General features: G+C 34.6%; 1 protein-coding gene across 4 annotated transcripts in view; it reads left to right on the forward strand.

Moving 5' to 3' along the window:
• Positions 1-24970, forward strand: part of RBM6 (RNA binding motif protein 6) — a 106532-nt gene that overhangs the window by 39383 nt on the left and 42179 nt on the right. For 3 of the 4 annotated variants that reach the window (XM_074283302.1, XM_074283301.1, XM_074283303.1), the window contains one exon: positions 8581-8654. The exons of the other annotated variant lie outside the window; for it this stretch is intronic. In XM_074283302.1, the coding sequence (XP_074139403.1) occupies positions 8581-8654 (74 nt within the window). The remainder of the gene's footprint in view (positions 1-8580; positions 8655-24970) is intronic. 4 annotated transcript variants of the gene reach the window in all.

The raw sequence follows: 24970 nt of genomic DNA on the forward strand, positions 1-24970 counted from the left end.
TACCTCTCTTCCCTATCTTTATATATTGAATGTTCTTTTAGACTTTAAAACCCAGCTTAAAATGGTCTCTTCTCCAGGAAGTCTTGCTTGTTCCCTGTCTCCACCCATTCCTCCCAGCTCCTCTATGACTTTTGATAATAATTTGTTTTGAGATTCCTTAATATACTTACTGTAATGCTTATTATAGTTATCTGAACTTATGTCTTATGATCTATTAGATTTTGAGCTCCATTAAGACAAGGAAGTTGGTCTTAACTAAGTTATTTCCTTCAGTGTACAACACAAAATAGATGCTTAATAAATTTTGTTGAACTGATTAATTACTTTTGTATGACTAAAAACACAAATAGGCTACCATGGAAACATAACTTTAAATTAATTGTAGATACCAAAATACATAATTGGTGGTAATCGTTAAAATTACTAGCTAGCAATAGGGAATGAACTTTTTGGAGATAACAAACAATATTTAAAGGTCAAATAAGTCTGATCTGAAAGGGTATAGTCTTCTGGAAGAAGAAAGATCAGCAAATAGTAATTCCACATACAAATACCTGAGTTTGAGTAAAGGAAAAACTGAAGTAATAAATTCTCTGTTGGAAGGCATAATAAAGGAAGAAAGAACAAGGCAGTCACATAACTCTTGAAGGAATGCTTTTGTGTCTAACTTTCTAGGAATACTTAAAACAATGAAATAGTTTTGATCTCTAAAATCTCTAAAATTTTGGCTCTAAAAGTAGCCAAAGAATTAACTCTAAAACAGTGAGTTAGACATTTAATTCCTTTCTCTCTCTTTTTAGATCTCTCTCTCTCTCTCTCTCTCTCTCTCTCTCTCTCTCTCTCTCTCTCTCTCTCTCTCTCTCTGGCAATTTCTCTTCTATATGGTGGTATTGTATTTTTAATCTATGAATGGAGCTATGTTTGTTTTCATAGGGTGTTAAAATAATGAAACAACTTTGGAATATTTTTGGTTCCTCAAAAAGAAATTGCTTTTTAAATAAAAAGCTTGAGTAATTTAAATTGTCATTAGGATTGACTTGGGTTGCTAACAGCCCAAATGTGAGAAATAGTCTAGTAACTAATCTCTCCATTTGGAAAACTTAAAAATTCTTTCATGTATATTATTAGTTTCCTCTGAGATGTTTCCTTCTTCCCTTGCCTTGTGCCCCAGTACTGCACCACCTCTTTTCCTCCCCTCCTCCATGCTTATGGAATGGTGCCTCATACTGTTTTCACAATGGAGAACATACATTCTGAAAAAATTTTTAAAGTCTGATTTTTTTCCTCCTATGTATTTTTTAGTTTCACAAAATAATGAGGAAACAAATACTGTTAGTAAACTATAATTTTAATGCTTATGGTAAATTTGAGTCTAGCAAAAAAAAAAAAAAAAATCAGTAATGGGTTTAATGTTAGTGCTAAGGATACATCCAGGGGTTTAAGTAAAGGATTTAGTAGTTCGAATTACCATTCCAACTCTTAAGGTTCTGTAAATCTGACTTAGACTGGGGATTAGTGATGATTTATAGAATTGTACTTCTAAACTAAAACAATAAAATGTTTCATTGAGGGATATATTTTTAATGTATCAAATGGCCAAGAATTGGTGATTGGAATAGAGAGTGGAAGAAATATTGTTAATGTGTTTCATAAGCTTTAGATTTTTATGGTAATATAGTGTTTAAAACTTGAAATTTTGTGTGTGTGTGTGCTTCTAAGACTGAGGTAAATCTTATGTAGATACTTTAATGCTATCTGGACTAATGAAATTCCTACATCCAGTTGAGACCTTACTCCTAGCTTGCTTCTGTACAGCTGTGTGATACTTAGTTATAAATGTATTGTTATCTTACATATTTGAATTGTTGTGTGAGAAATGGCAAGCAATTTCCAAAGTTTATGTGTTCATATGAAACTAACACATGTTAAGGGGAATTGCAAAAGAAAATGTATATTAGGTTAATTAAAGCAGCAAAAATACCAATAAAAAGTGATATCTGGCATGTAGATTTTATTTTTTCTGATCTTGTTAAGGATCTTATGTTGAGGTACTGTTGTTTTCTCTTCAAATTGTTACTATATTCTATTAAAAGAAAGTAAAGTTCTGATTTGCTAACATATCTTTCTTTGTGTGGAGCTACATATCTATATCTCCAGATAGATATATTTAATGGGAGGACATGTTGATTGGATCAAATCCCAGAACATTTGTCTTCTCATTGATAAGTCAGAAAATAGGCTTAGTTATCCATATAGGAAAACTAGATGTTTGAAAAATGCCTACTATCCAGACTTGCAAGTTGGATGTCCAGTTTCTTGAAGATTACTATTACACATTTGTATTGTATAATTTATACTGTACTATTATACTGTAGAGGAAAGATGAATTGTGGCCAAATTGAAGAAATGGATTTAGGTAAGATTCCATCTGGTAATTTGTAGTGGTGGTTGGGTTTTTCTTTTTTTTTTTTTTTTTTTTTTGACAATCTTGAGATGTTCACTGATGCAAATCTTAGCTTTTAAAACACAATCTCCTGCAGAACTTATATAATTTTATGTATCTTAGAAACACCATTTCCTTCAAAGAGTCAAAATTGTGAGTGACACTCAAAAGGCAGTGAAAAATATATGGTAGACATAGACTGTAGCATGTATCATTAATGATCTAATTAAAATTGACCCTCAGAAAAGAGGCGAGCTGGTCATGTAATGAAAACGGAATGATAGCTAGCCAAATAGAGTCCATAAAAAGTAACAAAACCTTCAGTAAAGTCTCTAGTGTCACGGGTGGTTTAACATGAGAACTGTGAAAGAACATAATTAAGAATTGCATAGGATTAGAAGGCATGATTGCTAATCTGTACCAGTGGAAGGAGTGTCCTCATTGAAAAGAGTACTGATCTCCCAAAGAATTGAAATATCTCTTTTTTAAAAATCTACTCTTTATCTTTTCTACTGCTTAGCTACTTGAAATTGTTTATTTAGATCACTAGAACAGCAGTTTAGAATTATAGGCATTTTTCTGAGCATTGATGCTGTTTCCTAGTAGGCTTTTTGATTGGAAGGTTTAATGGGGATAGACTTGTTTCTTGTATGTGATAAATTTCATTGGTAAATTCAATGCCAAATTTACCATAACTCATAGGAAGGTATATGTGAGAAGAGAATTATCAGTATTTTTAAAATGAGTATAGAAAGTGGTAATTTATTGCGTGTTAGAAGGAAGAATTGACAAAGAAGTAGGTCAGTGCTAGACAATGATTTTTGCCTAGTGAGCCATATTGGTGGTGAACAAACTTGTGTTAGGATGTAACACTGTCATTTTGGCACAAATGGCAAAAGAACCATTTTGTTCATTCTGAACTAAATCTTGATTATATGCTGTTAGTGTCTGAGAATATTCATGTGTTTGGCAGTGCTAAATGTCATGGGCCAATTGCAATGATTTCTTTTCATCTTGTCTATGCTAGTTTTAGTGACTTAATAGAAGAGAGCAATCTCAGTTCTATTGCCCCCCCCAAGTCACTTGGAAATTATTCTACTATCTTCTGAGCATCCCAAATGAAAGCTTTTTGTTGTTGTTGCTGCTATCTTGTAATTTGTATTACTTTTTTTGGCACTGATTACATTCTGTCTATCATAATTATTTGAGTACTTATCATCTCTTCTATTAGATTGAGCTTCCTTGAAAGCAAGGATAGGATTTTAAAATTCATCTATTTATCTTTTAGAGAGTCCGGCTCATTGTTTTGTGTATAGGTTATGTGATAAATATGGAATACTATTGATAATAATCATATGAATCTTTGCAATGACAAGTTGAAATGATCCTGGGGGCAGTCTTTGTACAGAAATATATAGAGAAGTATTTTTTTTTCTCCAGAGGCAATTGGAGTTAAGTGACTTGCCCAGGGTCACACAGCTAGGAAGTGTTAAGTATCTGACGTTAGATTTGAACTCAGAGCCTCCTGACTTCACTGCTGGTGCTCTGTCCACAGCGCCACGTAGCGGCGCCTATATAGAAATATTGTGCCTTTCATTTCATAACCAGTTTGTGCAATTAAACTAGATATATATCACTATATACAGTTTTCAAACCTTTTTTTCAAAACTTTTTTTACAAGTAAGCTGTAAATAGTTGACAATAAATAGAATTGAAAATAATTGTCATCGAAATTGGAAGATCCTATTTTGCAGGTGAGTATTGCATTGAAGATTTTAATAGATGTACCCAATGAAATTATTAACATTGAGTTTGTTGTGTCATCTTCGATTCCCTTAGTAGGAATTCTGGTGGTCTGATGAATTCTGGTTTGGTTTTGCTAAAAGCCCTGACTTAAAGGGAATACTTTACAATTTTTAGTAAAATTTAGGAAAAATCTTGTCTGTAGTTGAGAAGTAACTCACTGTTGGGAATAGCAAAGTGAAAATTAAATAATTGAGAGCCCTTTGAACCAATTAATATTGTTATTTTTTAAAAAAATTCATAGCTCTTCGGAGTATTTTAGAGCATTACATGCCTAAAAACCCCTCTTGCTTATTCCATCTGAAAAAGGAGTTATATAATTAGAAAAAAGGGAGTCTGCTGCTTTTTTCTTATATCATACAGAAGTCTGTTAAAATCCAAATCATAGATGATTAATGCAAAAGCTTTTTAAATCAAATTGGATTATTTCTGTAGTGCTTTTATTTGGTGCTGATCAAGTAATTTGGTCAGCCAGTCAAACTCCAATAATTTTGATGTTTTTAATGTCTCTTTTTCCATCTCTCATTGTGCCATTTCTTTTATGCAATATCTGCAGTCTATATTAGGGTTTTTACCAGGTTAGTTTGTGAAGTTAATGCAGATAAATCAGATAAATAGTGCTTTAGGAAGATTTCTTGGTGATATTGAAAAGAGGATTCATAAATTTGTAAGGCAGTTGGATTAGATGATGAAAGAAAGACTTTATTATTAACTAGCATTTGTTTGAAAAATTCAAGGATTGGCTTATTGTCATTTGTCTTAAGCAACAAGTACTACTGTGGGTTTTCTGGTATCTCATTCCATGATGGCTATGTGTTTTGGATGTATAAGTGTTTTTATAGTTTCTTTACTTGTCATAACCCTTTTGAGCACCTGCCTCATTCACCACACATATTGCTCCTGAGAAGAAGAGATCACTTGGTAAGTGGAGGTAGGGAAGAACTAGAACTCTTAATTTGTTTTAATATGTTTTTCCCCCCTCTTCCCTGTTTTCACCTTTTCTCGAGAGTACCCTAAAGAAATGTATGAAGCCATTCCTATGTCAGTGAGCACAACTGAAATGAAGTGACTGGAATTACTTATATATTGTTTTTACTTTATAAATAAATACTGAGTACCAGCCTGCCAAAATGTTTTACTATTCCAGTTTCTCAGTTTGTAAATTGCCTTAACATTCATCTTCCTGTTGTTTTTGTGTGCCATATTGATAGTACCAGATAATTTTCCTGATTCAGAACATTCTCTTAGCAATGTTCTCTCTTTTCTACTCCAGGAAAAAAAAAAAAAGAATAAAGCATAAAGGATTGTACTTGTTTATAAAATTCTTAAATCAACCTTTTGATATTTATCTAGATTTTAGGGGAAATCATTATATTGCTTCTTAACAAGTCCCCCAAATTTCAGTTCATACCATGTTTTTCTTTCTTCAGAGTGATTTCTGGGAGTCTGGATAATTGGTATGATAACTTTTCTGTGTTTCCTGATTTCTGTGATTACTAGATCTTTTTTAGTTCTAGTCTTTTTAGGATAATTCTGATCAGCAATCCAGTGAACACATGGAAATATACAATTTCTATCACTAGAAAGAAACTGTTGTGAACTAATTCACACACATATCAGCTATGGCCCTGATAATATGAGAGGAAAGAATGATTGTTGTCAAAATGCCTCTTTTCTTTAAACATCTCATTTGATGTCAGACATGCTAAAACTTTGTAATCCCCTATAGTTTAGAATGTGGTTTAATATAGGATTGAGTATTAATAAAACCTGGATATAACATAGAGTATTCTTAGCTTTGAACACAACTTGCAACTTTTTAGTTTTATTAGTTTCTAATGTAATGTGAATATTTTGTGACCCTCTTGAGAGACTCACACTGTAACCCTTCTCCTGGCCCCAAGTCTCTTCTCCTTTCCTGGAATCTATAAATTTTGGGTTTTTACAACTTGTGCTAATAAATTCCTTATCGGTTTCATATTGTAGACCTAGATCAGTATAACTGTCTTTGTGTTTACTTCTCTTTGAGACAGTCTGCATAAATAGCAAAAGCATGAATGAGACTCTCTCTGTTAATAACCATTTCTTTGTTATTGTTGCCATATATTTAGGGGAATTTGAAGTAGGTATTTGTGGATGGAGAGGACTAAATCACTATGGTTTTTAGAAAAATATAAAATCCTTTTAAATTACTAAACTACCAGAAGTATTTACTTACTAGTGCATTAGATTTGATTTAGAAGAGATTTAGTGACAAAGGTAGTTCTGTCTTTGGTGTACAAGTATTTTAAGTAAACCTTAAATTTTAACTATCTTTAGTGGATTGGTGGGAAAATTTCTGGATTTGGTGTTGTAGGACCTTGATTCAAATATTGATTCTGCTACTTAGCTACTTTTGTGACTTTGGGCAAAAAAACCCCAGCCTTTTTGAGCCTCAATTTTCTCATCAATTAAATTAAGAGATTGAATTTGATGGCCTATAAGGACCGTTCTAGTTCCAAGTCTCATGATTCAGGGTTCTAGCAGAATTAAGTGGCTAAAAGGTTCCTTTTGTGGGATACAATCCACTTCCTGATTTAGGAGTAACATTGAGATTTTTAGGAGCTTTATTTTTTCATCCTAGTCATTCTTAAAAGCTAGAAAAGGTGCTCTAGTCCTTTTAGTTTGTACCTCTTAGACATTTCTTAGTGAACCTGCAGTACTCCCAAGTTCTAATAAAAACACTTTTTACACTTAAAGTGATGACTCTCAAACATGACTGATCTGGAACTGGCTATTGATCCCTTAGGAATTTTCTAGTTCTAATAGGAAGATAATACAGTAATCTCAGATGGATAAATTGCTGATCTGCTTCAGGCACCATCACTTACTTGAATGTGGACACATATAATTAACACGTGTATATATACATATTCCATATTCAGATACACCCTATTGTTCTTCACTGAAGGCTATTCCTTAATTTCAGTTATTCAGGTGTCATGCTTTTGAAATGGAAAATGATCCTCACATAATAATTTCTTTAACTCTTATATTCTCTTACTCTGCTTTGCTTTTGTCACCGTCCTCCGCTTCAATTTTATTTTTTCTGTTTTCAGTTAGTTTTAGTTACTGGTTTCTTGATTCGGTGTTGTCAAGTTCCTACCACATTAATATTTTGCCCCCAAATTGTCATGAGTTCCCATAACATTTCTCTCTTCTTGAATCATAATTCTCATCTAAATTACCTCCTCCCTACTTTGTGTTCCACTTGTATAATATTGTGTCCAACTTTACATTGTCCCTATCCTTTGCAGTATTCAGGAAACATGGAAATCATGATCAATATGCAAATATGATATGCTTCCACAGAGCTTATATAACCACATGTCATTTCCCGCTCTTCCGAACATCAGTTTTTCTATCTATAAAATGGAGGTAATACTTGAATTACTTAACACACAGGGTTTGTTTTAAAGATAAAATGAGATGGTGAATGTAAAATGTGAAATGCTTGTATCTCAAAAATGTCATATAAATGTCAGCTGTTGGAATAATTTGCCAGTACCAGGGAAAATCTAAAGCAAGTTAAGATTATATAACTCGATATTTTATCAAGGAGTTTGATAGAATAGCTAACTAACTTGTTCATTTGACTGGCAAGAGAGACTATAAATGTATTCTGTACTTCACACTATGGATTTCACATTTTGGAAACTAGCACACCAACTGATCTCACAAGACCATTTTCTTTTCTTAGTGTATGTGAATGCCGTTGGACTTAGAAAAATGATACAAAAGAAAGCTGAAGTGCCTCTGCCAAGTAGTAATCTCCTGAGGCATTGGGGACAAAAACAAAACAAAAAAACCCCTGCCCTTTTATGAGTAATACTTTTGGTCTCTGTAAAGGTGCTCTTTCCTTGGGAAGTGTGTGTGACCTTGCCAGGTTTTCCTTGGGATGATCCCTCTTCTCCACAGACAAGTCAGTCTTTTCCAGATACCTTCCTCCTGCTGACTTTCTTTTTTCCAGGGCATTCAACCTGTTCTTAAATGTTGCCGTTTCCTGTCTGAACTGATCTTTGTGGGATTATCCATTCTAAGGCACTCTCAGCAGGTTGTCATTCTTAAGGGGAGGGCAGAGAAACTTTATATTTAATAGGATAGCAGAGCCAGTCTGGATTGAAATTTGAACATCCAGATTTTTCCTCATTACCATTTACTTTTGTGGGTTTGGAATCTGTTTTGGGGAGGAGAAGAAGGGACAATAAGGGGTCAGAAAATGGGGGATTTATGCGTCTTTTGTCTTTTGCAAGGCACTAACATGACTCCCGTCTGTATTTAAATGCTGTCCCCAGGTTACGACTATGGCTATGTCTGCGTGGAGTTTTCACTCTTGGAAGAGGCCATCGGATGCATGGAAGCCAATCAGGTTGCTTTATACTTCGGTCGAATGCTGCTGGAAGGATTTTTTTTTTTTTTTTGTTTTGTTTTTGTTTGTTTGTGTTTTTTTGTGGGGAGGGAGGGAATCCATATGATTTTGTTTTGGAAAGGTGCAAAAGAAGATCTGTCCTTGGAGCAAACTCCGTGCCAGCTAAAATGCTGCCATTAGAAGAAAATTGAAGAGGTTGGGAAGGCTTTTCTTTAAGAGCTAATGGGTACTGAGTTGTGCATTCTTAAACTAGTGCCCAGTAGCAATGTGATTAGATTCCAAGATTAGTGGCTGGAAAAAAATAAATTATTAGTTTAGAACAAGAGATACCCTTTAGGGTATATATATCTACAATGGGATATTGTTGAAAAAATTCCTCTAGTGGGAAGTAATCCTTGATTGTTCTGTGATTTATCCATGGGCAAGGATTTTAGGTAAATACACACACACTTGGATCTATAGCAAAGGCCACTAGTATGTAGCTCTAATTGCATGCAGATCCTGCATGCATGCACCCCTTTCCATTTCATCTGGGGATGAGGGGGGAGTGGATTTTTTGTATCCATATCTCTTGAATTCATTATTGTTCTCTGCCAATTAGAGTTGCATACAAGAGAGCTTCACTGCTTACTGTCTGACCTGGTGAATCTGAATCTGTACTTACCTCTCTTTGTGCTTGAACTTTCTTTTATTTATAAGATCCCAGTTTGTCACCTAGAAACCCATTAAACATTTCAGTGAAACTATATTTTTTGGACCCTTGTACTGGAGAGGAAGTGGAAGTGATGGGAATTTTATTCCCAATTTGTTTGTCCTCACTGTCTTTTATCTTGAGAAAGTCAGTTTACTGTTTATTCTCCATTGGCGGAAATGGGGGAAAAAAAATTCAACTTAATTGTCTGTAGTTAGATTGAAAATGCCTTTCACACATAGCAGTTTCGTAGCAATAACATATACAGTGGGAATGAGCAAAATAGTAGCCTGAAAGAGAACTTCTTTCCCTATTGCTAGTCAGAATCTTCCACTCATTGGTTCTAGTAACATCCTCTAGAAATAAGCAGAACAAATATAATTACAGTTTCCTGTGATCTACGCCAGTGTTTTAATCAGTGTTTTAGTTCTAGCTGTTGCCTTCTCTCTGAGGCAGCTTTATTATGGGTTCCAAGTAAGCAAAGCAATTGGTTCCAACTTTGGTTTTTGTATATTGTTACGAGGAGAATTAAAAGTCTTAAAAATTTAGATTTCTTATATGACCCACTCTCAGGAAAGAGCAGATCAATTTTTAGAACTCTTTTTCTCAGTCATAGAAATAATTCAGTGGTTTATGTGAATAGTCCACTTGCACAAAACCTTATGGTGGACTCTGTACAAACTATCATAGTAAGAAAGCATATTTAAGTAATTTTTCCTCATATCAGTCCTGTGAGGCATTAGGACAACTTTTGTACACATTTTATTGATGAAGACAGGCTCAGAAAAATTAAATGACTCATTTGTGACAGTCATAAAGTTAGTAGTTGTTAAAGTTTTTTAACCCAGACTTCCCGATTTCAAGTCTCGCATTTTTGTTGTTATTTGTTTTGTTTTATTTTATTACTACTGTTGCCTCTCAAGGTAAATAAGTAAAATAGACATAGACCATACCTTCTGAGAATTTATAGTCATCTATAATAGACATAACCATTTCAGATTATGTGGGATTCATAAGCCCCAGAGGATACTCTCTCAAATACACATGATTCTATTTAAATGCTTGGATCAATAGTTGGTATAACCTTGATTGGACTTGTTTCTTAATCAGAATTTATAATTAAGGAATTATAACTGATATCAATGCTGTGCTTTCTTATTTTTATTTGCCTTGGACTAATGGTTAACACATTTCATGATTTCCTTTTCCACTATTTGAAAGTGGTCATTATGTCCTTTCTTTAGATAACTTAGCTGTTACTTGAGTACTTTTCTTGTTAATACTTATGCTCCAAGAATGAGTCCTTCCTTTATGTTTCACACATGGTGAAAAATAATTTCTCCTCAAATTACAAGCTTAACTATCTTTGATTTGAGGTGGAGTTTAATGGGGGAAGGATTGATCCTTTAAAGGGGTTAAGCTCTTCCTCTCAATGCTTATGAAGTAGCTCATTTTTATTCCTGGAATGATTTCAAATTGGCATCCTTTATGAAGTAGTGTTGGGAGATAATCCCGGTATATCATTGTATGGGAAATGTTACAGAGAAATCTAAGAATAGTGGAGAAGACATGTGAGTGTGGGATAAATTTTAGGTCAATGGATTTGGAATCTGAGCTGTACTCTGGATGAGTTGTGTGACCTTAGGCAAGTCCCTTAGTTTCTCTGGGTTTCAGGTTCCCTCTCTGCCAAATGAAAGGATGAGATAATCTTTAAAGTTCCTGTCCCAGAGCCTTTTGCCAGTGGTAGGAGCAAATAAAAATAGAGGGGAATGTTCAACATCTGAGCCCTCAGGATAAAGCAGATAGATTTCCTTTGCTTCTCATTGCTGAGCCAAATCTCTTTATTTTCTTAATGCAGGTGAACAGTCACATCTCCTTTACTCTCCCCATGTCCCCATTTCCTTCTCTAGATGGAGTTTACTCTCATATTAGTACTGATGGCCAGATTCAGAATCACCAGGATCTGCTGTATGCCTCTGAACATAGAGCATGTGTGTGTGTATATATGCATTTGACTTTAAGGAGGTGTAATTTTATTATATCCAGTTAACAAAGTTTCAATTTTGTTTTGTACTTCCTTGATGGGCAAGACGTATTCTTTCACATTCCATCTTCATGGTTGTAGCAAACAGAAGTGAATGCTTTTGGCATTGTCAAGACTTGTAAATTGTTGATATGCAAAAGATCTGCTGCTGTAAGGCATTCTACAAAGGGCATAACTCAGGGTTGCTTTAGTATCTTTCTCAGCGACTGTATTCAGAAAGCAGAGCTGGTGATAGCTTTACTCATTTTGAAGATACTGGAACTGTAGACTTGCCAGAGAAACATTAGCCAAAAAGGTTTTTCTGGCTGTGATTCCATGTTGGGGGCTTTCAGTTTTTCACACTGGTTACTATAGGAGGAAGTCAATTGGCCAGCACTCTCAGGACTGTCATAGATTTCTCTTACCCCATCCTTGGTTACTGTATTTTGATACTTCCTTGTTTTGGTGGTAGCAATGACTAGCACCTGGCTTGGCTTTCTTGGTTATCATTAAGCTGAAGATATTATGTTTTGTGCTCTGTGTTTTATTAGAAATGTACCTCTGAAGAAGGAAACAAGAAGCATGGGAATAGAGTTTTGGTTTCTTTCAGTAGTATAACCTTCCACTGAATTTGATTAATAAGATGCCTCAAAACCATTGCTTTTTAAAATGCATGAATGAGGCAGAGAGGAATTGTTTTGTATTAGCTTCATTATTTACCTTGTAAATTCAGCATAGGCCCCCAGATTACCATCAACCAATGTTCTGGTTTTGGTTCAATGGATGGACCAATTACAGGATAATTCTTTTATGCTTAAAATAGATTCTTGGCATTAACTGGTTCAGGAAAATTGGAGTTCTTTAGATAACTTGACTAAGAATCATCTAGTCTTTAGGAGCATCTATTGACATCAAAGAAAAACATGACAACAGAGGAACACTAACTTCGTCATTATTTTTTTTTTCCCAGTGTGGGGAAATGTGGTTGGAGTATTTAGTGAGTTTTATTGAAGCAGGTTTTTTGCAGCCACCAAAGTTGAGAGATGGATTTTCGAAAATTCCAAAGTATGTTCTCATATTTGTGAACATACTAGAATCTTGCAACTATTTGGCAGTAACCTGAGCTAGGTATATGTTTGTTGCTCAAGTCAGAACATTAGATCAGTTTATGTGAATAAAGCTGGGGAATCTCCCATTTTCCAAGTAATAGTGGGCAGATGTTTCTAGCTACTTGCAAGATTTTCTCCTTCGTGTGGTAATTCTGCAACTTAGCCACAATATTCCGTAGTGTTCTTTTTTTAGGGTCTTTTTCAGAAGGAGTTCGATGAATTCTTTCGATGTCTATTTTCCCTTCTGTTTCTGTTATCTCTGGACAGTTCTCTTTAATGATTTCCTGTAAAATAGAATCTAGGCTCTTTTTTTGGTCATAGTTTTCGGGAAGTCCAATGATTCTCAGATTATCTCTCCTAGATCTATTTTCCAGGTCTATAGATTTTCCCAGTAAGTATTTGACGTTATTCTCCAGCTTTTCATTTTTTTTTGTTTTGTTTGACTGATTCTTGGGTTCTCAAAGAATCATTCATTTCTATTTGTTCCGTCCTGATTTTTAAGGAGTTATTTTCTTCATTCACATTTTTTAGTTCTTTTTGTATATGCCCAATTGAGTTTTTAAATGAATTATTTTGCTCTATTGAATTTTTTTCCATTTCCCTAATTTTTTTTTAGAGAATTATTTTCTTTTTCCAATTCAGAAATCCTATTTTCTTGAGATTTTTTTATCTTTTCCAATTCAGAAATCCTACTTTCCTGTGATTTTTTAACCTTTTTCTAATTCACAAATTTTGTTTCCTTGAATCTCCTATCAATTCTTTATTTTTTCCAACTCCAATTTCAGAACGTTGTTATTCTCTATCATAGCTTCTCTTTCCTTTCCCCATTTTTCTTCAAATTCTCTTAATTTTTTAATAGTCTCTTCTAGGAGAGAATTATGTGATGGGGGGCAGGTATGGTTCCCCTTTAGGCTGTTATCTGCTGACTCTCTGCTATTAACTTCCTCGGGGTTGGATACCCGCTCTTTCTCTGTATAGAAAGAATCAATAGTTTTTCTTGGCTTTTTTATTCATGGTTAAAAAATCTTTTGGGGTCTGTCCCTGGGGTAAGAAGTTTATTTATTTATTTCTTTACCAGCTTCCTCCCAGACCAGATGGATGCAGCAGCTCCTGCACCTGAGCTAAGAGAGAGCTCTGGGAGAGAGTTCCCCTCCCCCTCCCTGGAAGTGCCCCAGAGGTGATTAGCAGGGCTGTGCTTTGAGGGCACTGTTTGTCCTAGCGACTTTCCTGAGGTTTAAGACTGAACAGTAAAGGCTACACAAAACCCAGCCTATGCATCCCGGTGGGGTGTGGATGTCAGCAGCTGATGTGAAAAGCCCCTGCGCTCAAACTGGAAGTGTCTGCCCAGAAACCGTGGTCCCTATTTCAAAGGTTCCGCTTCTCTGGGACTTCCCTGGCTGAGTTCCACAGCCTCCTGCCAAGCCTGGCACTGTGTGAATTAGATGTTGCCTTGGGCCGTGTCCCTGCTTTTCAAGCTTTTAACTACTCCCAGGTGAAGCCCCAGGCAGCAGAAGCCAGGTGCACTGCTGTGCTGAGATCTTTTGAGTCACTTCCGGATTGGGGTGGTTCTAGGATCTGATTTTATATCTTAAAGTGGCTTGATTTCTCTTCTGATCTGCTGTTTTATAAGCAGAGAAGAGCTAACAGCCTGTGCCAGATTCCTCTATCTCAGTGGCTTCTCTGATCCCAGAGTTCTCCCCAGCGCGATCAGCGCAATGTGCTAACACCCAGCCATCTGTGCTGGCCTCTTTTTTTTTTTCCTCCCCTGGGAACCGACCTTTTCTGTTGAAACTCCAGATTCTCTTCAGCTGGTATGTTGTGCTTCCAGTCCTTGTGGTTTCTATCAGTCCAGCGTTATTTTTGAGGCTGATTTAACTAATTGGTAATGAAGGAAGAAAGGAGCTCACAAAATCGCATGTATCTTCTCCGGCATCATGGCTCCACCCCCAATAGTGGGCAGATCTTAATGGGATCAAAGCTTCTTTGGGAACTCCTGATCAGGTGATATAAATTAGATAACACTCAGTCTTCAAATTAAGACCACTTAAAAAGACCACATCAATACTTACAGTTAGGGTGACAAAGGAGGATTTGCATATATCATATGAGGTTATAGTATTGCCTATATTACTGTTGCATAAGATATATGATGAGAATGCCCTACAGTCTCAGCTATATAAGAAAAGAATCATTTTTCAGAACAAAAAAAGGAAGGCATATTGTGCTTTCTGAGGTTAATATAGTCCCTGTTCTATCCCAGGGAAAATTTCTTTTTGCTTTCCTTATTCTTTTCAGTGGTAGATCTTGGAGGGTAAAAGAAATGGATTGAAAAGAAGAATATTGAAAAGTCAGTACCCTAGGAAACCTAAGATGTCCAGAAGTAAAACTGTTTCTTTGAATCTAACACCCATCCACAAGACCAAATTTTTCTGCCACCAGATGAGCCTGCTAAATTTTTGGAAGTTCAGCTCAGCAGCTCTGTTCTGGAGTCAGTGTATCTTTGAATTTTATGGGAGCATATATTATTTGTTATTCAGAGAGCTTGTACCACTTGAAAAAACATCTGGTGATAGTTGAATTTCAAAAGGAAGTTGCAAGGAGAACTTTCTACTGTGTTTAGTTTTGCTTTTTAGGTCAGTGAGAAATAAGTTCTGATTATGCAAGACTTATTAGGGGAATGTTTCTAAATTAACCTATCTTCATTTTACTCATTTTTGGGATTTGGGGTTTGTTTGTTTTAATTCTGCTATGCTATCTTATAATTGTTTGCTGTATGTTATCACAGACACATTTCTATATGGAATAGATGATGATGATGATGATGATGATGATGATGATGATGATGATGATGATGATGATGATGATGGTGATGATGGTGGTGGTGGTGGTGGTGGTGGTGGTGGTGGTGGTGGTGGTAATAACTAGCACTTATATGGTGCTTTTTTTTTCAGTGTTTTACATATGTAAATTGATCCTTATAACAACCCTATGAGGTAGATGCTATTATCCTCATTTTATTGATGAAGAAACTGAGGCTTAGGGAAAGTAACTTGTACATAGATCATCCTAATTCCAGATTCAGTACTCTATCCTGCTGAACCACTGAGTTGCCTTAATGAAGAAATTTGGTTCTTAAATTACACCAAATTGAGATCATACCTTTTAATCCAATTTATATGTTTCTTTTTTTGGTAAGTCTTATGCTTCAGTAGTGTAGCCAGACCCTTCTTTTAGTTCCTATTTCCTTTCTGACTGTGTCAGAAATGACTATCACATATTACCTTGCTCATTATAAAGTTATGATTCTGAGGAGCCCTGTATCCTTCATCCCATGACTTTTTATGGGATTTGAATGCAGATGAAATTTTTGGTTAGGACTACAGATAGGGAAGGTAGATTAATTTTCTTACTAATTCATTTAATCATTCTCTTTCCAACCTGTGTAAAGTACCTTTTAGCAGCACATGGGGAAGTATTTATTCTTTTTTTTTTTTTTTAAGCAGCATTTTATTTTTCCAAATATATGCAAAGAAAGTTTTCAAAATACATCTTTGCAAAATCTTGTGTTCCAGATTTTTCTCCCTCCATCCTCTCTCCCCAAGACAGCAAGCAATCTGATATAGGTTAAACGTGTGCTGTTTTTTAATCCAGCCTCAGGCACTCACTAAACTGTGTGATTCTGGACAAGCCGTCTAACTTCACTCAGCCTTAGTTTCCTTATCTGTAAAATGGGAATAATAATAATAATACCTACTTTGCATGGCTGTTGTGAAGATAAAATGAGATCATAATTGTAAAGTACTTTGCAATTTTTAAACCTCTATATAAATACTAGATCCTGTAATTTATAGCACTAGATTCTGAGCTCTTTTATCATGCCAACTAATATTTACTTTGCCATTTTACCCATCAGTTCTTTTCAGTTCAGTTCAGCAAATATTTATTAACAACCAATTGTGTAGAACACTGTGCTGGGAAAGATGCTGCGATTTGGAGTGAGTTAGGAAAGAACAAAATGCTTAAGACCATAGTTCTGACCCTCATCAGTACTCTTCTCAATTATGCCATATCTTAAGATTTTCCAACTCTCCATAGTTTGTGTTCAGAAAAGCTTCTGCTCAGAAGTAGTTTAGAGGGTCAGCCCACAGTGAACCGGGAAAGCTGAATGGGAAAGGAGCCAATGCAGTTTCTGGAGTTCCTTTTAATTGAAAAGAATCTCATAGTTTTCCACTAAAATGTTTGGAAGGTGCTATATAACAACTGGGGTTTTTCTCTTGTTTTGGTTTGCCATAATTGTGTAATGTTGGCCACAACCACTGTCTTTTTAAAGCTGGACGGTTGTTTAGCAGCCATCTAGTCCATTCCTGTTTATTGGATTGTGGAAGATGCAGTCCAGAGAAGCTAAAATACTTTCCTGGACTCAAATGGGAAGGAAATGCAAAGTTTTGAACTAGCTTTTTGTTTCCAAGTCAAGTGTTCTTTGCAATAAGTCTACATTCTCTTCTTATGAAATGAAGCTATCTTTTAGAATAAAATAAAAAAGAATTCCTTTTTTCTTAAAGGTATTTATGATGCAGTAATCATTTGATCTTCACAGTTTATTTGCTTCCAACTTTGCAAAATGGACTTCTTCAAAATGAAGGTGTTACCAGTATTACACATATTAATGGACTCATGCCTTTTTTCTACCAAGCAAAATTTCAGATTGTTGAATAAAAATATTTTATTTCAGGGCAGCTAGATGGTACAGTGGATAGAGTGCTGGCCCTGAAATCAGGAGGATCTGAATTCAAATTTGGCCTCAGACATTTTATATTTCCTAGCTATTTGACCATGGGCAAGTCACTTAATCCCAGTTGCCTCAAGGGGGGGAAATTATTTATTCCAATAATAGGGAGCTATTGTAAGAGTGGATGTGGAAAATAGGCAGTCTGTCAATGTATTTGGAAGCTGGAGATTGACTAACTCAGCATTTTAAATTTTGAAATTTTTCAATAATCTCTCCAGTGGTAAATATTGTGTTCTCAAGTTAAGAAATTAAGGCAGATTAGAAGTTACGTATCTAACTTGAAGTTATTGACAACAGAAATCAAGATCTTTTGGACACATGATTTAAAAAACCCAAACTAAATCTGTCTTCTACTTTGGAATAAATGAAACAGTTGTCTTTGCAGAGTAACTGAGAAAATGTTCCTGTAAAGAATTGTTATGCCTTAGTATCTTGCCAATTTCCTCTGAGACTCAAAGGCAAGGCTTCTTGAAAGTAAACTTTTTTTTTTTTTTTAAAGGGAACGAAGTAGTTTTCAGAGCCAAGATTTCTTCTTCAAAATTTTGAGCTTTTTATAATGTCACAGTTGAATTAGGTTTCCAATTGTCTCTTTTAACTAAGCCATGAGAAGTTCCTGGGATAGGACATTAAAATTATTTGGTCAGCAGATTTTGTTTACTTTTGAGTTCCTTGGTTTCCTCCTATAATTATTGTATGATTTATTAAAAAAAGGAAATGTCTTTGCCTCTTTTATTTTTTTTCCTTCTGTATTATGTTTCGTAGGATGTTGTATAAATCCTTCAAGATTCCACTTCATACCTTTTCAGGAACTTTAAAGGATAAAAAATCTTTAAGAAGAAAAAGAAAAGGCTGGAATGTGAAAAGTTGTGTTGGGATTTATGCTAAAAATAAGAATGCCATTGAAAAAACGTTTAGTTGTTTGTCCTTATACAATTTACAATGAAGCCTGATCATTTAGACCATCTCATTTTCAAAGGAGGAAGTTTACATGATGGTTTTCAGTCTATAGATTGAGTATTTCTGAGTATTTTAAGTCCTTTGCGGACTTATTTGATTCCAGGATACTTTATGCTGGACTAAAAGTAAAAAGAATCTAAAAATTTTTACACCACTGAAGTGGGCTTCTTTGCGTCAGTGTGATTTGTATTAGCATTCAAGCAAGTTTATTATTGTAAGTGTCAAAAGGATCTCATTCTACCACTATTTAAAATAAGGATCTGTGATTGATCCTAAGACCAGTTTTTAAAGATTTCATTTTATTTATACCAGAAGCAGCTAGGTGGCGCAGTGGATAGAACACTAGACCTAGAATCAGTGATACCTGAATTCATTTTTAGCCTCACTTAGGATCTTTGTGATCGTAGCAAGTCAATTTATGTGTTTGCCTCAGTTTCCTCATTTGTAAGATGGGGATGATAATAATAACACCTATGTCACAGGATTATTATTGAGAATCAAATGAGATAATATTTATAAAGCACTTTGTAATCTTTTAAGTGCTATAGAAATACCATATCATCATATTCTACAGATTCTGTTATCTGAGGGAACAGCCAGCTGGTTAAAATTCATTTCAACAACAAATTCAACAAATACTTTAAGTGCTTACTTCGTACAGGAGGCATAATTCTTGCTTTCATGATGTCTAATATATAAGCAAATAACTTTATCCATACTTTGAAGGATGTATGAATTCACTATTAGAGGTACTGTTTTTAATAGCATAAATTGCAGAGCCATTATTAGCATTTTAGGAGCCTATGGCAAGTAACCTTTAATCAGCTGTGAGAGAATCCTAACTAGTTTCATTGCTGCAAAGGAATAAAAGTACTATATTATTTTTTTCCTAACTAGTTTCATTGAAATGAATGAAAGTACTATAAAACTGCAAATGTGTAACAAAATTTAAAACTGTGGAAACTTTAAAAAATATCATTTATCTTTTTCCCTGAAACAGAACTCAATGATTTGTAAAACAGGGCCTGTCCATATTTTCTCATCATGTGTGATTCTTCTATGCATTTTTAATAAAATCTTCATAGAGTATCTGTTTAACATCCTGGAGACCTTTTTCTAGTTCTTTTAGTATTTTATAGATAGCAATTCATCATAGAAGCTGTCCATTTGTTAACTCTACCTTGACATATAGCCATCCAAATTCCTTTTCACAATAACTGTGATGAACTCTTTCAAGTGCCCAGGCCAGCATTTGCAGTACATTAAAACTCATTCACACACACCATGTGTGTTTCTGATGCCTTTTGTGTTACTTGGTATTTTGATTCTTCTGAAATTATTTTTTATGATCTAGCTATGTAGCATCACTATTAGTAAATATAAGCATTAAAAAAGATGGGATTGAGTGGAGTATAAATAATATACTAAATATTATGAGGAAGCCACAAGCAAATTGTGTGAAATCCTATGAATGGGAAAGTCTTTATTAATTTGGGTAGGGCAAGAGGAGACTTTCCAGAGGAGATGACATTTGAGTTGCTATTTCAGTTGGACTAAAAATAACAACAATAATGATACCTAGCATTTATATAGCAGTATAAATTTTGCATAGTACTTGAGATATATGTTAAATCATTTGGTCCTCACAATAATCCTAGAAGAGGTAGGTGCTTTTATTCCCATTTTACAGATAAGGAAACTGAGACAAACAATTGCAGACAGGTTAAGCCATGAAGCTAGTAAGCATCTGAAGCAGGTTTTGGAACTCAGGTCTTCATTCCAGTGCTCTGAGTTACTTAATTGCCTTAATGAATATGAATTCAATAGCAAAGGAACTCTTATCTATTAAGAGAGGGTAAGAGCATTCTACATGCAGGTAACAGTGAATGGATGAGTGTTATGTTGTGTACATGGGGGATGAAGAATAGTCTTGTTTGGTTGACATATAGAGTATGGAGGACCTAATAAAATAAGAAATTGGGTGGGGGCAGTGTCAGATTGTAGAGTGTCTTAAATGTCAGGCAGACAAGTTTTAAATTTTACACAGCAGTAGGGAGCCATTGAAAGATTTTGAGTAGATGAATGAATGACATGAACAGTCCTATACATAAGCAGTATATCTGATGATATCAATATGCAGGACTATCTGTTAATAGACTATTATGATATTTGAGGTTGGTATTAGTGAGGGCCCATACTTGGTTGATTGGTATTCTTGCTTGAAGAGGACCAGAATACCATAGTAGTGTTGTGGTGATGGGCATAGAGAGAGAGTGAAGGAATGTAAGAAATACTGTACAAAATACATTCAACAAGATTTGGTAACTAATGAAAGGAGAGGAAAGTGTCAAAAATTATACCAAGGTTTTAAACATGGAGACTGAGTGAATGATTGTATAATTTATAGAAATAGAGGAGAAGAACAGATTTTGGGGAAAGTTAAACTTGTTTTTAAACATATTTATGTGTACTAGTAATTATTGAGTTCTTGTTCAAAAGACATGTTTTCTGGTGTTGTTTGTCAGCACTGCTAGTCAAAGATACATTGGTTTTATTCTTAAGAGTTTTATAATTTAACCATCTTTTAAAGTGTGATTTAAGAAGAAGAAAAAAAAAAAAACAGCCCACATCTTAAGTGATCCAGGTTTAAAACTAGCCCATGAGTTGTCTTTAGTAAATCTGAATTGTCACTTCTGAAAATATATATTGGGTGAGAAGTTACAAATAACACTCAAATCCTCAGGATCCTATTCTTATCTTGACCTAAATAAACCCAGGATAGATCTACTTTCCAAAATGAAGTTCTAGCTACCTATTTATCTTTTCTAGGGGTTTAAATAAAAATGACTTTTTTTTTTTTTTAATAAAACTTGAGAGTATGTATGGATGAAGGCCTTTGATGTGGCTTAGATGATTTTGAGTTAAACCCATGTCTGGTTCTGCTTTGATTGTTTTCTTAGACATTAGATTTTAAAACATTTAAAACCACTAATGTGAATCTGTGAATGAATGATTCCAATGGTTGATACATGATGGTCTTGATTGAGATAGGATATTTACCTTCAAAGATCTGAAGGTAAACTTATTCCCAGGTATAAAGAATTAGCTTTATTCCTTCTTTAATACTATCAAAAATTGGGATTTTTTAACATTAGATAAACAATTGTGAAGCAGAATTTGGGTAAAATTTCTTAGAAAAACCTAGATTCTTACAAAAGGCAATGTGGCATGGTAAAGTGCTGAACATAAAATCAGGAGAGACTTTTGGCTTGACTCTACTGTACCATCATATTTCTTTGGGACTCCTAGAACTTACAGATTCAAGGTTCACATCTCTATAAAATAGAGAAACATGAAATGTTTATCTGAGTAGAGTGGTTTGGAGTTTGCAGTTTTGAGGAAGCTTCATGGAAGAGGTGGGGTTTGAAGATTTTTTATAAGGGGAAAGAAAAGGTATTTCTGATTGGGGGGAAACAGGAGCAGCGGCATAGAGCTGGGAATAAGTTTGATGTTTATTTCATGGAGATGTGGGATATAAGGTTCATTAGGTTAGATGGAGGCAAATTTCAGGGACCTGATGGTTTTAACAATAGAAAGATCTAAGTTGCACAGCATGGATTAAGGGAAGACCTATAGACACTTTATGAAAATTCTTCAAAAGAATGAAATGGTGAACAATTGGGTTGATTCAGTGGCTTTAGTTGCAATAAAAAGTGGAAAGAATTAAATGTTGTTGCTATAGAGTTTGTCTCATAGCTAATTCTTAGGCTAATTTAAGTAGGGTTTTTTCCTCCATTAATGCTTGTTGATTCTTTTTATGGCTCTAGCTTTTACTAGCAGTGAAAATATGCTCCATACTAAGACTCAACAATTAAGGATTCATTTATTGTTCTTGGTTAGGCCATGACAATGTATGAAGTATGCATGTTGATCTAAATCTAAATTAATTTACTGATTTAGTGCTCTATCATTTGAACTACCAAGGAGTTAATTTGTATTAAACAAAACTTTAAAAAATAATTTAGAGGAACAAATAGTGTAGAATTTTGAGGAAAATAATGAAAAGTAGAAATGAAAAGGGAACCTAGCAGAACTTGATTTTAAATTGCATTGTAAAATAATGCTAATCAAAATATAGAAAAGTAGGCAGGTTGAATTGGATTCAATAAGCAAGACCCAGAAACAATTAAAACACATTAGTCCATTTTCTTATTAATACCAGTATGCAAATAATAGGAAACAACTATTTTACAGGAACTACAGTAATTAGTAAAAACAATAATTGAGCTTACATTAGTGTATTAATACCATGTACCTTGAGAATAAGCTCCTATAAGCTCTAAATATAAAAGTCACATAATTTTTAAAAATTAGAAGAGAATGAAAGGCTATATCTTTCTATGATCTGATTAGATGAAGTTACTTTAATCAAGAAAGGAATAGAAGTCATAAAAGATAAAATACACAAATAAATGCTAAAGCTTTTGCACAGACAAAATAAATAGGTCTAGATGAGGCATATATGTCAGTGACAAAAAGCTTCCACAGCAAGAATCTCAAATAAAGTTCTGGTTTCTGAGAACAAAGAGAATTGATAGAATCATATAAGAACAAAAGATTTACTTTTAGTAGATAAGCAGTCAAAAGAATCAAGCAGGTATTTTCAAAAGGAGAAAAGCAAACAACACTTAATTGAAAGCATGCTCTAAGTAACGAAGAAGAAATGATAATACTAATAATAAGAAAATTGTAAATTAAAATTTGAGGTTTCATCTAACCATCATCAGTTTGGCAAATATGTTAAAACACTTACAATGATAGGACTTTGGGGAGACAGGGCAGAAATCATTGTTGGTGGAACTATAAGTTGGTTCAATCATTTTATAAACAGTTTGGAGTTATGCTAAAAAAAAAAAAAAGTCACTGAGATGTACTTACCCCATGGTCCAGAGATAATCATGCTATTCATATAACCCAACAATGTCAGAGAAAAGGAAAGGTTCCATATATAAAATTATTTATAGCAGCAATTGGGTGGCACATTAATGTCCATTGAGTAGATAGTGGCCAAACAAATGTTGGTATATGAATGTATTGGAATATTATTGTGCCACAAAAAAGAATATGAAGAATTTTTTTTTTTTTTAAATTAGGAACACTTGTGAACTGATGCAAAGTGAAAAGGCAGAACCAGGACTGTCTACACAGTATTGAGAAAACCACAAAAGCAAACAGCCTTAAAAGATATCTATCAGAGCTCTGGTCACCACATGGTATTACTTTTTTTTTTTTTTTTTTTTTTTTGCTGAGGCATTTGGGGTTAAATGACTTGCCCAGGGTCACATGGCTAGGAACTGTTAAGTTTGAGACTACATTTGAACTCAGGTCCTCCTGACTTTAGGGCTGGTGCTCTATCCACTGTACCACCTAGCTGCTCCCTGCCATGGTAGTATCTTTCAAAAGTTTTTCATAAAAGGAGAATTCTGTATCATTAAAAATAGCATAAATGCAAATTGAAACAATTCTTAAGTTTCACTTCACATCTACCAAATTGACAAAAATAATATTAGATGGAAGCATTGAATGTTGGAGGGCTGTGGGGAGAAGATATCTACACTGATTCAGTTTAGTCAGAGCTGTGAATTGTTGCAGACAATCTGAAAACAAACTTTGAAATTATATATGATGAAAATTATAAAATTTGATACTTTCTGCCCCAGTGTTTCTATTCTTAGGCATATTACTAGGAGAATCAGCTAAAAATATATATACTGAAATATTCATAGCAGCCTTTTCTATGGTAACAAAAAACTGGAAATTTAGTGAATGCCAATTAACTTGAAGAGTGGCTAAATACACTATGGTTAAAAATTCTTTACCTAGAGATATGGAATAAACTGCAGAGATCAGTTTTCTATATTATATCTGATAGCCAGCCTCAGCTGCAACTCTAGCATAGATAGCATCGAAGCCTTGGCTATTTGCTTGGGAACACATTTCCTTTTCAGGACAAAAATTTTGACTGAAACTACCTAGCATGACATACCAAAATTCTAAGAAATAATTCACATGTCTTTGAGAGCCTGAGAAATCCTGGCAGCTGGTTGGATCCTGACAGCCAGGTTCTTATGCTTCTAAATAATTTGCAACCTATTTTTTTTGATATTTGAATTACAAGTATACTATTTCTGTATTTATTGAATATAAATCTTGCCTGTAATAATAGTTTCTGAATTCCAATTCAGGTCTTTCCCCTCTTCCCCCCCTTTTTTTTGGCAAGGCAATTGAGGTTGTGACTTGCCCAGGGTCACACAGCTAGCAAGTGTTAAGTGTCTGAGGTTGGATTTGAACTCAGTGTCCCCCTGACTCCAGATCTGGAGCCCTATCCACTGCACCATCTAGCTGTCCCTTTCTGGCTATATTTTCTGGCACTCATAGGCATAGTGAATAGAAGATTGGGCCTGCAGTCAGGAAAATCTGAGTTCAAATAGCTAACATTTACATAGCACTTACTATGTACAAAACATTATCCCAAGCACTTTACAATTGTTACCTCATTTGATTTTCATAAGGACCCTGGGAGGTAGTTGTCATTTTTCCTTTGTTAATTCTGTTTTCATTTTATTAGATTTGCCAGTCTATGGGTGTGGGTGGAACCCCAAAGTTACTTACATTTTTCTAATTGTTAGTGATTTGGAGCATTTTTTAAAATAGGTACAGGTCTTCCCTTGAAAATTGCCTGTTTAT

This window comes from Sminthopsis crassicaudata, chromosome 1, assembly GCF_048593235.1.
Source record: "Sminthopsis crassicaudata isolate SCR6 chromosome 1, ASM4859323v1, whole genome shotgun sequence".
Taxonomy (NCBI): domain Eukaryota; kingdom Metazoa; phylum Chordata; class Mammalia; order Dasyuromorphia; family Dasyuridae; genus Sminthopsis; species Sminthopsis crassicaudata.